This window comes from Diadema antillarum, unplaced genomic scaffold, assembly GCF_040938485.1.
Source record: "Diadema antillarum isolate AM-2024a unplaced genomic scaffold, OU_Dant_1.0 scf00000009, whole genome shotgun sequence".
NCBI lineage: Eukaryota > Metazoa > Echinodermata > Echinoidea > Diadematoida > Diadematidae > Diadema > Diadema antillarum.
Window position 1 is genome coordinate 726,499 of NW_027270898.1, and position 13,074 is coordinate 739,572.

The following is a 13,074-nucleotide window of genomic DNA, read 5'->3' on the forward strand; positions in this document are numbered from 1 at the left end:
AAGAGACTAATTCACACCGAGCACTGCGAGAAACGGGTGAATGCGAGACCAAGTGGCACAGCCACAGGGCCTTTTGAAACCTGGGTTTGTTTGTTGGTTTTTTTGCCCCTTCGTGCATACGCGAGTATGAATTATTTATGCATTCATGAGTCAATCTGCAGTTGGTATGCTAATGAATCACATGTCAACGCAGGCAACGCAGGCAGCTACTGCAGGCAGCACAGGCTAGATTACGAAGTGTTTATGAGCAAGCTATCAACATCATGCATACTTACGAATATTCATTTGATGTGACATAACTGCAAGCAATTCAGTCGCTGATTGGCCACTACCTTTGTGGTAGCAGAATCAACAAGAAACATCATTCAAGATAAGAAATTCATGTCAAGTTCCAAAAGACCTCCTGGCTATGCCACTCAGTCTCGCGTTCACTGATTAGCTCGCAGTTAGAGCTTTAGTCTCTTTTCCAAGCCTCAGACATGAGGCCTTGACAAAAGACTACCTCTCTGGATGACTCGGCAGTGAAGATAAAGTGCCTTGCCTAGGGCCATAACTGCAGCAGCTACACAATAGGGGACTTTTACATGATTATAGGATGGTAGGATTTTTCCTGATTCTGAAAGAATGGCAAATCAATCACAATTGGTAACATGCTTCCACAAAACTACAAATCTATGATTGCCATCGAAGAAAAACCGGAGATACAGAACCAGACTGCTCATGTGTCACAGGACACATAACAGGCAGCAAAAATCCCTAAAATACATCACAAAACTTGACCTGAATTTTGGCTTGCCTCAGCATTACACTGAGTTACTGGCTTCCAAATAAGATGGACAGATAAAGCTATACAATCGTGTTTGATGAATCCTGGGGGGCATTTCATGAAGCATTTTGTCCGATAAAGTTGTCGGACAAATTTGCTCTCAGCCAATCAGATGCAAGGATTTCAGTAGATTGCAACAGTTTGTCAGAAAAATATCCGGCCAAACTGCTTCATGAAATGCCTCCATGGACATTATGGACAGAATTCTCAAAGAAAAACACAAATGTGCTTATAATACATATATCAAATTCATCAACACTAAACTGTAACAACACATGGAACAGATCTTGTTCTTTGGCATTTGGAAATCCATGAGATGTATAAACTGCTTAATACAGTATAGATCTTACAGTCCACATGTTGGTAAGTAATCACTCCAGTTTCAGACATTTCATCTGCAGCACTTCAAAACATTACTGAAACAAAGATGGGGAAAAATCACTGCATGCATAAGTCTCTTTCAAAACATTGCCATTATCATAGAGCAACTTGTAGATACACTTGTACTAACAATTAATTGAAGATTGCCCATAAGCCACATTCAAACTGACTAAAATATGAGGATGTTTCTTCCCAAATTGTATGGCAATCAAGCAATCTCATGTAGGTATGATACAACTGTCTTACAACAACTGTTACTCTGTCAGACAATGTCACACAGATATCTAAAAGCAGACACAGAAATGTCCTGCCTACAAAATAAAAGTTCATGACAGACCCCCCCCCAAAAAAAAAAAACAAAAACAAAAACAAAAACAAAAACAAAAAAACAAGACAAAACAAAACAAAGAAAGAAAAAAAAAGGTCAATTGGAGACTGATTTATCTAACAAATGACGGATGGCTACAGTTCATGTCAGCCAGGGCGGCTCATACTCTATCCTACAAGTAAGTTAAAATTGAAAAAAAAAAAAAATAGAAGTGCTTCCCTTTTGAAATAAGGTTGTACTTTTGAAAATTATTTCAGAATATAATGAACTTGGTTTACTTAGTTTTTGCTGTTGTTTCTATACTCAGCCAATCAATGAATCTTAATACTATCATGCTGTAATTTTGACAATTTGTAATAATTTTTATCAATGTTTTTTTACTGGCAAAAGGCAAGTCAAAACTTACCTGAACCATTTAGTTTTATGCACTACATCCTATGTTACCCTAAGGGTATTTGTGCAATTGTAAGTACTACCACATACAACACACAATATCGGTGACAATTCAAACTATTACTGGTGCATTAACCAAGTGATCACCCACAAATGATAAAAATATGTAATTTTTTTTCCTCAACATACCATTATTTTAACAAAATGGAAGACACAATTCTAGAGTTAATGAAAATCCATTGCAACATAATGCTGAATATGGCCAGAACAGTCAAGCTGCAAGACCTTTAAGCTTAAGAACAGAGTTTAAAAGTATAAGAAATTTCAGGCATCCAAACTTTAATCACAAAACTGGGGTCTGATGCAAAACACCAAGTCATCTGAATGCAACCAACATTAGCAATGCCAAACTATTCACTGTGTAAAGCCTCGCAACAGTCCTATAGATCAAGTGACATTTTCAATTCATTTTCATAACCACATGCAGAAATACTCACATATGTATCACAATGTTGTGAAGTGTGTACCATTCACTTCACAGAATGTAAACTGCTTCAATACCATACATACAGACAACTGAGTATCTGGCTTACCACTCTTTTATGAACCACAGTAACTTTCAATTCTAATGTATCTACATCTGTGTAAGTACTTTTCCTTGCACACAATCTTCTCTATCATTTCTGTTTCTTTCATTTTTCTAATTTTGCTCACCAGCAACATAGAAACACATAAAAATTTGATTAAATAATTACTGCTACAATTACCACATTTTGTCCAGTTTGTCTCGAAAAATTAGAAAAGAAAACAAGTTGTCAGCCAAACTTTTCTCAGTTTAGATAATAATCATCCAACATTCATTGTAGCAGGCAATGAACCCACTAAAACATGCAGAGCCTACAACATGCAATAAAAATGCTACTGTAAACTAAAACAAACGCAAATGGATGGATGTGAGTATATTGCTGTGAAATACTGTATACATCATATATTTTATAGTGACTCTAATTTTTTGCAAGTAGGGACTTCCCAACAATTTTTGAGTGGTCAAGTGGAGGACAGTAATGAACTTAGGGCACGCACTGGCAATGTTACACACTGCACCACATTAGCCATGTGGGACTATGCAGACAGCTTATCATTCAGACTCAATGGCTCATTCTCCACAGTGGCTAGCTGCAATGGACAATGTTTAAACTTGCTTCCTTTCTGCCTCATGCAAAAATAGGACACAATGTTAACCATTTTCTGCTTTGAGAGTTGCACATTATACCATGCATGGACTTGTTTGATACATTTGAGTAATACAATGTACATGTATACGAAGATACAATTCTCGGTGTCCAGAATGTTTGCCCGCAAGGCTGCAAATGATTATATGATATAGGCCTCCTTAGACACTCTGATATAGAATTTTCAAGTATCAAAATAAATTCATTAGTATTGAGAATATGGCACTGATAATCTGTTTGAGACACTTCTCAAGGCGGCTGGTGGCTTGACCTGTACATCTTTACAATACCAGTCACATACTGTATACACCACATATTTAGCAAGTCTAATTTTTCACGAAACGGGACTTTCCGACAATTTCACGATCAGTTAAATTTGCGACTGTGGAGTACAGTAAAGATGAAAACATGTACTCATGCATGTTGCATTCATATCACAGTCAGAGTTACCAGGTAATAATTTTGCCTGTTCATAAATTCGTGAATAGCAACTGACCTGCAAAATTTGTGAAAATAACAGCTTCACAAAATATTGGGTGCATACAGTATACATACACTGTATAGCAGCTGACAGGAGATCTAGAATAAAATAGTAGATCATTACCCATCACCAAGAAGTGATTTGGTATCTTCCACAGCTAGCAGTAAAAACTAAAGAAAAGACATTAAAAACTTCTTGGGCCACCACACAAGGCAGGTAAAAATTATACAGTCCAGAATAGGGCATTTATAGTCTTCAAACCCTGAATACCAGAGTTACAGACTTTCTACAATTTTGTACAAATGTTAGGAATAAAAATTTCAGGCTTGGTGAACATGTTTGCTCCTGGTACTTCTTTCAAAATATCAGTCCTCATTTTAGTAGAATGACTGAAAGTGCTCATCAATCTTTAAATAATTCATTAGCTCTTTAATGTGCTGAGGAGAAGAAAGAGAAATCCCACTTCCCATAATTAAAATCTCTCACCTTTCAATTTCTTTACCCTCATCCCCAAGTACACTCTATACATCATTAGCTCAAGACAGATAAAGAAAGACACGCACAGGCTTAAAGGGGCATTCCAAATGATTTTCATAATTTCACATCATGTAGTACATAAATTGACAGCTCCATGTATAGATTTGTGGAAATTATTGTGGTCCTTGAGCAGAGAACCCAATACTCGTAAAAATCTTCAACAAATTACACTGAAGAATGTTGATGACATAGGAGCCTCACATAAATCAGAAATGTAGCAGCACAAGTGATTCCATCACAATACTGCTTGATGAACAAGTTCACCTGTGTAGAATCTATGCATGCCTTCTCCTTTTGTTCTGCTTCCTTGAGCCCCAACTCATGCATCCTTATGGTGAGGCTGCCATGTCATCATCCTTGTTCATGACAATTTGTTATAAATTTTGAAAACATTCTTATTCCTCATCCCAAACACTATCAATTCTGAAATTCTTAACTTAGTACATGTATAACTAATTTATAGTTGTTCAGATGTGAAAATTCTGAAAATCATCCAAAGTCTCCTTTAAAATCTCACCTTGATTGAAACTATCTGTAGGATAATATGAACCCAGTCAGACAAACAATGCAGCTGCAATCTCTTTGCTTTCTTTCTTTTCTTTTCTCTTTTGATTTTAAGAACATTTTTACAGACTTGCATAGAAGAGGAAAGAGAAGCAAAACTGGATGCAATGAATGTTGACAACATTGCATCTGCGCTTCCAACTTCCTCTTGTACTAATGATTGGTCAGATCATAGAAAACCAGACAATCTATGCACCTTATCACATGTAGAAAAAACAAAACAAAACAAAATACTGGTAAGCACTCAGGCAAAAAGAGATGCTGAGAAGTCGACAGCTGCTGCAAATGCATGTTGCATCTCTGCTCTGATTTCCTCTTTGATAAATTCATCTGCACTAACAAGACAAGGTAGATATCATCTTTCTCCAATCTTTGGGAGATAGATAGATAGATGGATGGACTTACGCGAAAGTGATGCATTTGCTGAAGTCAACTGTTCTCATTTTTTTACTATACATTTTCAGATACATGCAAAGGCCGACTAATATAATACTTGTCATAAATAGATAATGCCTAGTTGCTGCGTTGGTGTGGGGGGCGGAGGGGTGCTACCTCCGGCGCTCCTGCTTCTGTGTTCGCTTCTTCTCCTTGTCCTTCCGGTCCTGGGCCTTCTGTTTCTGCTGCTCCCGCTGGAGCTTGTCCTGCGCCTTCTTCTTGGCGGTCTCCGCTTTCGCCTTCTCCCGCTTCTCTCTCTCCTGCTTGTCTACATCCTCCTTATTGGTGTTCCTCATGACTGCGGGGTGGGGGGGGGGAGGGAGGGGGCACTGGTCAAGGAAAACAGACCGTTTCTTGACATGTACCACTAGTGGCACCTTTTGGGCAGAATAATATGGGATGGGAGTATCTCATCTCAGGCAAGTCATACCATTCATTAAGCACATTTCAAACTATGAAAGTAATGTAAAAGTGAACATTTTCACTGTGTGGACATTTTTGCGCATTTCACACAACCAGAAACTAGCATGAAAATAAATGCACAGTAATATTTTGCTAATTTAATGTAACACTATTTGATGTTTTGAATCCGCAGACTTGGAAAACAAACAATAATCATCTTACCTGGTCAAGCGAGAAAACTTACTTGTGCAAAGATTTTCATTTTAACAGTATATGAGAAAACAATTTGAATAACTTTTTGTTTATTTTCATTTGTCATGTTTTAGGTGTTTTGTTTGTTTTTTGAGGGGGTGGGGATTTCCACATCATACAACTATATTTTCTTTAGCAAAAATCTCGCTCAGACTGGAATTAATCTAACATTCTTCAGACTTGTTACCCAGATGTAGTCTGTGATGTCAGCACATTGGAGCAAACTAGACAGCAACTGCTGTTGAAATACACTTAATGTACTTCATAGGTGCAGGAAATACATAGGGCACACCCTCTAGAAACCCAATCCCATCATCAGAAGAATATCAGAGACCTGGCTATAAGGTAGAGAGATGAGCCATGGACTCGCTGGCAGCAGGATTTGGAAACAGACATAGAGAGGATGGGCTGTCCTTGGGGACGGTTAAAAGACCCTGGCTCAAGACCAGACTGGCTGCTGGTATACAAATGATGCACTTATATCCCAGGAATGTGCAATAGGCTTGTAAGTACCAGGGACAAGATCAGATATTGAATACATACAAAGTGGATCATGCTGAATATGAAAAACATTCATTAAAAACAAGGAGGGTGCTGACTCCATGGACTTTTATAGGTCATGTTATAGCACTTTAGTTCTCATCAGGTGAAGAACTGCATCAAACAGTACATAAAGATTTTAAAGAACATTGAATTTATAATTCAGCTTAAAAATAAAAAAAGCTATTGATGAGACCAATCAGTTTCGGATAACATACAAGATGCAGCATTAAACATAAACATATTGATTTTCATGTTAACACTAGGACCTTGCTCAAATACAAACACATATTACTAGTAATGTGATATGAATTGCTATGACTGTGATAAGAAAGCCAAAGAAACTAATTTTATACAAAGTGAGTAGGAAGTCTCACAAACAAATTGATGAATCATTTAATTAACATTTGGCAATCTTTCAGCAATCAATTTGAAATCAAATCAGCAAATTGATTAATATAGTCCTTAAACTCCATGTAGATCTATCTTGAGAGGACATTGACTCAGCCAATTATTGAACTTGCACGAAGTTGACTGTATGCACAAATCAGACAAATTATATAATACAATTGTAGATATATCCCGCTTTTAAAAGTTAAAAACTAAATTTGTCTGGGTAATGTGTCCATCATGTGGAAGCAGACAGAGAAATCCTTCTCCTTTAAACCTCTCTACATTCTGAACTTACTGGGATGGTAAGTTGAGAAGGAACAGCTCAGCCATGCTCAGGTACAAACACACAAAACAACAACTTAGACCACTATCATCTGAACTGCGATGCTACAATCTGAAGACACAGCTTTTCATTTTTTTTAAAGGATACAGAAATCATCCAGTCCTCCTCCTCCGGCGCCTCCTCCTCCCCCTCCGTAGTCCTCCTCTTCATAATCTTCATCAGTGAGACATTGCAGTCAAAGAAAATGGCATGAGTGAGAAATATCTGACACCCCACACAATGAAAGAACAATGTATCTCTTGAAATGTATGAAGAGCACCACAAAACAGCATGACACAAACACAGAGCATTGGCATTTCTTCCTTCAGTCAAACCCTGCTGTCATGCAACATCTAATATCCCTACAAGTCTGGTAGTTACTTCCTGAAATATCTTAAAATACCTATTATTTCACTAACATTGCTAAATTTGAGATGCATTAAAATCAACTTTTATTACCTTTTTATGTGTTCTTGCATTTCTAAATTGCTAATAATGATAATGTAGTGTCTCATTCAACCAGGGAGACCTCTGCTCTTTATGACGGCTCTACTACAGGGTTTACCACAACTATGCCAAGACATCATGGGCTACACCAATATCACACAGAATTTCACAAGTCAAATGCCATGTCAAAGTACAGTGCACTTTCAACTATACCACAAGGATTTACCTTATCAATATTGAAGAGCCTCCAACTACCCCATACGTTTGGAAAAACGACAACAAAAAAGTTTGATTATTCAAAATGTCAATACTAATCAAGATTTTATTCATATATGCTGAAGAGACTTTAATGTAACTTTGCACTTTATATTTAAGTGGTATACACAGTGTTATTACCATTAGCATTTTCATTAACATTTTCATTAAAATCATGATCAACATTATCACCATTATCATTATCATTATCATTATCATTATTTCTAACACCAGGTATATAGAAAGGATATTCTTCTCCTTCTGAGACCTCAGCAAACCTTGCCAGGAGGGCTGCCTTCTCTTTGTTCTCTGTCGGGGTTCTGGTCACTCTGGGAACCTGAGTTGCAGCGTGTCGTTCCATAATTGCAGCCATCTTCACATCGGCATTACCAGCCACTGAGGCATCTGAGAAGAATCAACATCTTTTTGAAAGAACCATGACATGATTTCAACAGCTTCATCACGCACAAAGACTTTAAATGGAACTGTGTAGGAATGCAAGCAATCTGTCCATACAAGTTCAAGCTACTTCAGCCAGTACACTTCAGATAGATGTGAAATTTTACAGGTTTGTATCAAAAATACAGTGAGGTGAGAAAAAAGTCACCTATAGCAGGTGCAGCAAAATGGAAGCACTGCTGAACATGATTTCCATATGACTATTCATACAACCTCTTCTGACTTTATTTTGATCACCAGGAATAATTCCTCAGAGACAAATGACTGATCTAAACAAAACAAGTGATAAAGCATCTAAAAACAATCACTGGTCTCAATTATTATATCAAATCCAAGATTCATGTCTCCAAACAATACTTTTAGCAAGCATATAAAAATTGAAACTCCTAACACTTTTAAAATCAATTAAATGATTACTATTGACTCTGAAATCTAAAAAAAAACAAAAAACAATGAAGTAAGGACTCTCTGCATCAGGCAGATACAATGCCTTAAGATATCACAGCTTTTTAAAAGAGTAATCAGAAGAATATTACAGATAAGCACTCTACCTCCATTCACTTGCTTCACTTCATCTGCAGAGCTCAGCTCTTTCCATTTCTGTAGAATTTCTTGGCAAGTTTCATCCACTGAATTGTCCTGATGTATGAGAGGACAAAGCAAGAAGAAATATATCATGTCACATGTTTTTCATCATTAGCAAGTCCTGCTAAATGATAGTTTACACTGCACGGTTGGTAATCATACAGCAACAGATAGTAAATTCCAATACTCATCTCTGGTCAGTAAATTTAAAATGGCACTTGATTGCTGGTAATAGCTTGTGTTCACATTTGTCTGTTCATTTGCTTTTTCAATGCTCTCAAGATGAACTATATGTCTTTCCATCAGTGATAAAAAAGAACAAGCAGTGAGGAAGTTCTTGCATTCATGCATTGTTCAAGAGCATTGATGGCCACCTTACCCTGCCCGATAATTTATCCACTTGGCCAATCACTGAACGTGCAATAATACCTGAACGAGGAGTGACATGCAAGTTGAATGTGCAAAGTCTGTATACAATGCACATCCTGCAATATTCCCCAAATCTTTCAGTCATCACTAAGGCAATCGAGCAGGATCAAATGACATCATAGTCATGGAGAAGCTTTAAAATGTTTAGCAGCAAGTGAGAAAACAATTCCACAAAATAAAGGCAGTGTGTACAACCACACACGTGTGTCTTTACATCCAGCCACACATGTGGTTGCAGCCATGGCCCAAGTCACTGGATACAGCCACACGTGGATTACTGTACGCTCCATACAGAGAAGCTGCCCTTTGAGGAACCTGCCGCGCTTCACTGTTGGCCACATGAACACATTATCAAATACTACACCACGACCACCTTGCTCATAAAGTGATGAAAGTAGCATCATTTATCATCTATATCTAGTCATATTTTCGAATGTTATTTTCTTGCAAGAACAATGTTTATTTTTTTTCACTCCATTCTCACTATACTTGTTTGTTACTATGGATTTAAGAGCAAAGTTACAGTTGACTGGAGGACTTCAGACTGAAATCACTACGGAAGATCGGAGGTCGCAGCGTTACATCGGAACTTGAGCTGCTAGCAGGCAAGCGCCGCTCTGAAAATAACTTATTTTTCCTTAAATTCTAGACAGCTTAATTTTCTTTAAATGGTTTCCAATTCATTATCTCCGTCTTTTCTCCTTTTCTTTTCTTTTCTTTTTTTTTTTTTTTGGGGGGGGGGGGGGAGGGTCTTACCACACATGTTCATCTGTTTTAATTGCAAGTTTTCTCCAAGATAGTATGGTTGTACTTCCATTCCCGGCTCCACAATCGACGACCAGCCAGCAGCACAGCTGCACGTGCCAGCTGCTTTGTGTACCCGTAGACCCTGTGCGGCGCTTAGTCAGAGAATATGCACTTCTTGTGGAGTTGATGTGCCGAGGCGCGATGTTCACAGTGCCGCTAGCTACGACTTACGTGTTACGAGTACCCATTAATATGCGGAGCCGAAGTCTCGACACGTCCCATGGCTCAAGACTCCATCGTGGAGGTGCGATTTATCATAATCAATGGGAAGTCTCCTTATCAATTGTAACTTAGGTATTCATTTTAAATTCATCTTATAAAGCATGGTACCCTTGATTCGACCGTTTCCATGAATAGACCACTCTTACGAATTTATATAAATTTATATGAAATTCATGAATAAAAAAATGGTGCAGATCAAGTGCAAAATTCAAACTATGCAACTACCTCCACACGTGTTCCAAGATTTGCGTTTCTGAGGTAACTTGGGTGTTTATGCGCGATTTATATTTTGCATGCCACCGTGCCAGAATTTGCGATGTTCGCCATGGTTCGACAGCAACGTGTACATGCGTAGAATCTCTCGCACAGCGTGGAGTATATCGAGTACCGCACTCTCATAGTGCTATGTGTACACTTTCGTCCGTGCGTGGCATGGGCGCTAATCCATTCATAGGCAGCGCATGGCGGTATGCCGCAAAATCAAAGCATGGAGACATGGGGTTGAACAATGAGCGCAGGCGTTCGAACGATGATCGCAGCACAGACGTTCAAATCATGCACGCTATTCTGCTTCCGCAATGTAGGCAGTCAAAAAATGGGTAACTTACTTATATAAAGACAATGACTGAATGAGAATGGAGTTCAAAAAAATTGTATGAAAATAAAGAATGGTTTCTAACACTGAATTTTGATGTGGCCCCACATGTAATATTGCTTTAATATAAAGACAATGACTGAATGAGAATGGAGTTCAAAAAAATTGTAGGAAAATAAAGAATGGTTTCTAACACTGCATTTTGATGTATCCCCACATGTAATATCCAGCTAGCTTCTCCGTGCGTGGTCTATGGATATGTACAGTACACACAATACAAGGGGAGTGGTGCGGCTGGACAGTAAAGACACACGTGCACGCGTGTGACGTGTGTAGGCCCCAGGACTAGGTCTGGTATATTTAAATTTATAACATTTTGCGATCGTGATATTTTAACTGTGCATGATTAAAATTTCGACCCCTCTAGTCTAGAGGTGTCTACTCAATTCCTACAAAAAGTATCAAGATTACTAAGTCCATATTACTAATACTAAATATGGAATGCAGTGTAACGTTAGACCTAACAATAACATGGAGTAAGTGCTGCAGTATGCAGCTGTGCGCCCGTTCACGGCAGGTACAACACACTCAGTAATATACCGCTAAACACAGTATTGCACTATTACATGCACACTACACATATACTAACACACTACCAATCGATAAAACCAACCGATAAAATAGGCACAATCTTCGACAAAAGTGAAATTTTCTCACCTAAATGACAACATATCGCATCCAAAATTTAATTTTGGTACTTCTTAACATAACACTTAAGAAACAATGGTCCAAGAAACTGGATTTTTTTGTCCTTTTCTTGATGTTCATGGACTTTGAAAACATATCCTCACGTAAATTAGAACTTTCGCGAGCCGATGTGGGCCGCCATTTTTTTCAGAAAGTGGATGTTACCATCGAAAAAAAATGAGAAAAACACGAGAAAGACATCAACAACACCGCCAGAATTGCGATCCTGTTTGCAGCCAGTGCATGTGCGCCCGCTATTTTCACGTGCTTTCGCAATGGGAATTGGCGCTTACACAATGTTCGCGAGACATGTGAAGGCGTTCAGCTGAAGATCGCGGAGCACGCGCGTATAAGTATGGCATAGGGATTGTACATTGTGCCGCAAAGCAGAGCAAAGCATATCGGCAAAATTGTGCCGGGTTTTGCCCTCCTGGTAAATCATGAAATCTGCGTTTGTCATTGATCAATTTTTTATGAAAACAATAGCGTTAATGAATGATCTTGTTTATGATATATGAAATGGTTGAAGATAATTTGCCCGATTTGTTTACAGTGTGGAAAAACCCTTGACCTGCCGCAAACCGAGTATTTTACTCTTGGTTAGACCTCTACACAGCACAGCCCAACACAAGTTATCTTTCAATTCAAAGTCAATGCACGTCACACACTTTCGATATAAATTTATTTCGATAACGTTGGTGGAGTACAAGCAACGGTGGTGGAGTAAATTTTACAGTTAATTCTGAGAATACCGACGGAACCGGAACAGAAACAGAAACAGAAACAGATATGCACATATTCATTACTTCATGATCTAGTCTAGTTATGATGAAGTTCATGTTCAGCTGTCTACAGCAATGTGTTTCCAACATAAAATAGAGTACATGGGACTGTAAAATACAATAGAGCATACCAGAATTTCGCAAAGAATTCCATTCAAGGCCTCGGATTTTTCCTCTTCATTTGAGTCGTCAGTTTCAACAATACTGCTAATATAACTACCAAATACGTCTTGATCAATACTGAGTTGTTCCAGTTTGGTGGAGAGCCATTCTCCAAAGTTCTGGCCAGGCGCTGCTTCGGCCATTTCAATCTTGCATTCGGATGGTGCAAATTTTTTCAATTTGCTGTGCTCTGGGTGCGTTTTACTCGTGCTTGGATGATGTGTGACATGCGTCGATATTGTGATATATGCACTCAGCGAAAAGGCTCTGATAAACCGTATCACGCTGAAACCATCAAGGAGTATTGCGCGATATAAAGAAATTTGTTTTCATACCTATTTGTAAATCATTATAGCCTAATTTTACCTCACTCTGAAATATAACTGTAAAATACGTCCTGAATTATACCATAAATGAGCAGAGGTTAGCTAGAATCAGTCTTAGGTCTTCACAAAAAAATCAAGTTCGGCGAAGGAACATTAGTCACTCATCGCCTGC

General features: G+C 38.2%; 1 protein-coding gene across 1 annotated transcript; it reads right to left on the bottom strand.

The window, feature by feature from the left end:
• Positions 1–1,675: 1,675 nt before the first annotated feature.
• LOC139719134 (coiled-coil domain-containing protein 43-like) lies at positions 1,676–12,745 on the bottom strand. The gene is made up of 5 exons (XM_071630569.1): positions 12,546–12,745; positions 8,799–8,886; positions 8,040–8,193; positions 7,195–7,268; positions 1,676–5,475 (listed from the first exon to the last, which is right to left on the bottom strand). The coding sequence occupies exons 1-5, from the start codon at positions 12,717–12,719 to the stop codon at positions 5,291–5,293; spliced, it is 675 nt and encodes a 224-aa protein (XP_071486670.1). The 5' UTR covers positions 12,720–12,745; the 3' UTR covers positions 1,676–5,290.
• Positions 12,746–13,074: the final 329 nt, after the last annotated feature.

Coding starts and splice junctions, on each gene's coding strand:
- LOC139719134 (XM_071630569.1), bottom strand. CDS start 12,719: ATGGCCGAAGCAGCGCCTGGCCAGAACTTTGGAGAATGGCTCTCCACC. Junction 8,194..8,798: donor AGTGAAGCAAGTGAATGGAG/GTAGAGTGCTTA, acceptor GATTCTTCTCAG/ATGCCTCAGTGGCTGGTAAT. Junction 7,269..8,039: donor GAGGTCTCAGAAGGAGAAGA/ATATCCTTTCTA, acceptor GCAATGTCTCAC/TGATGAAGATTATGAAGAGG.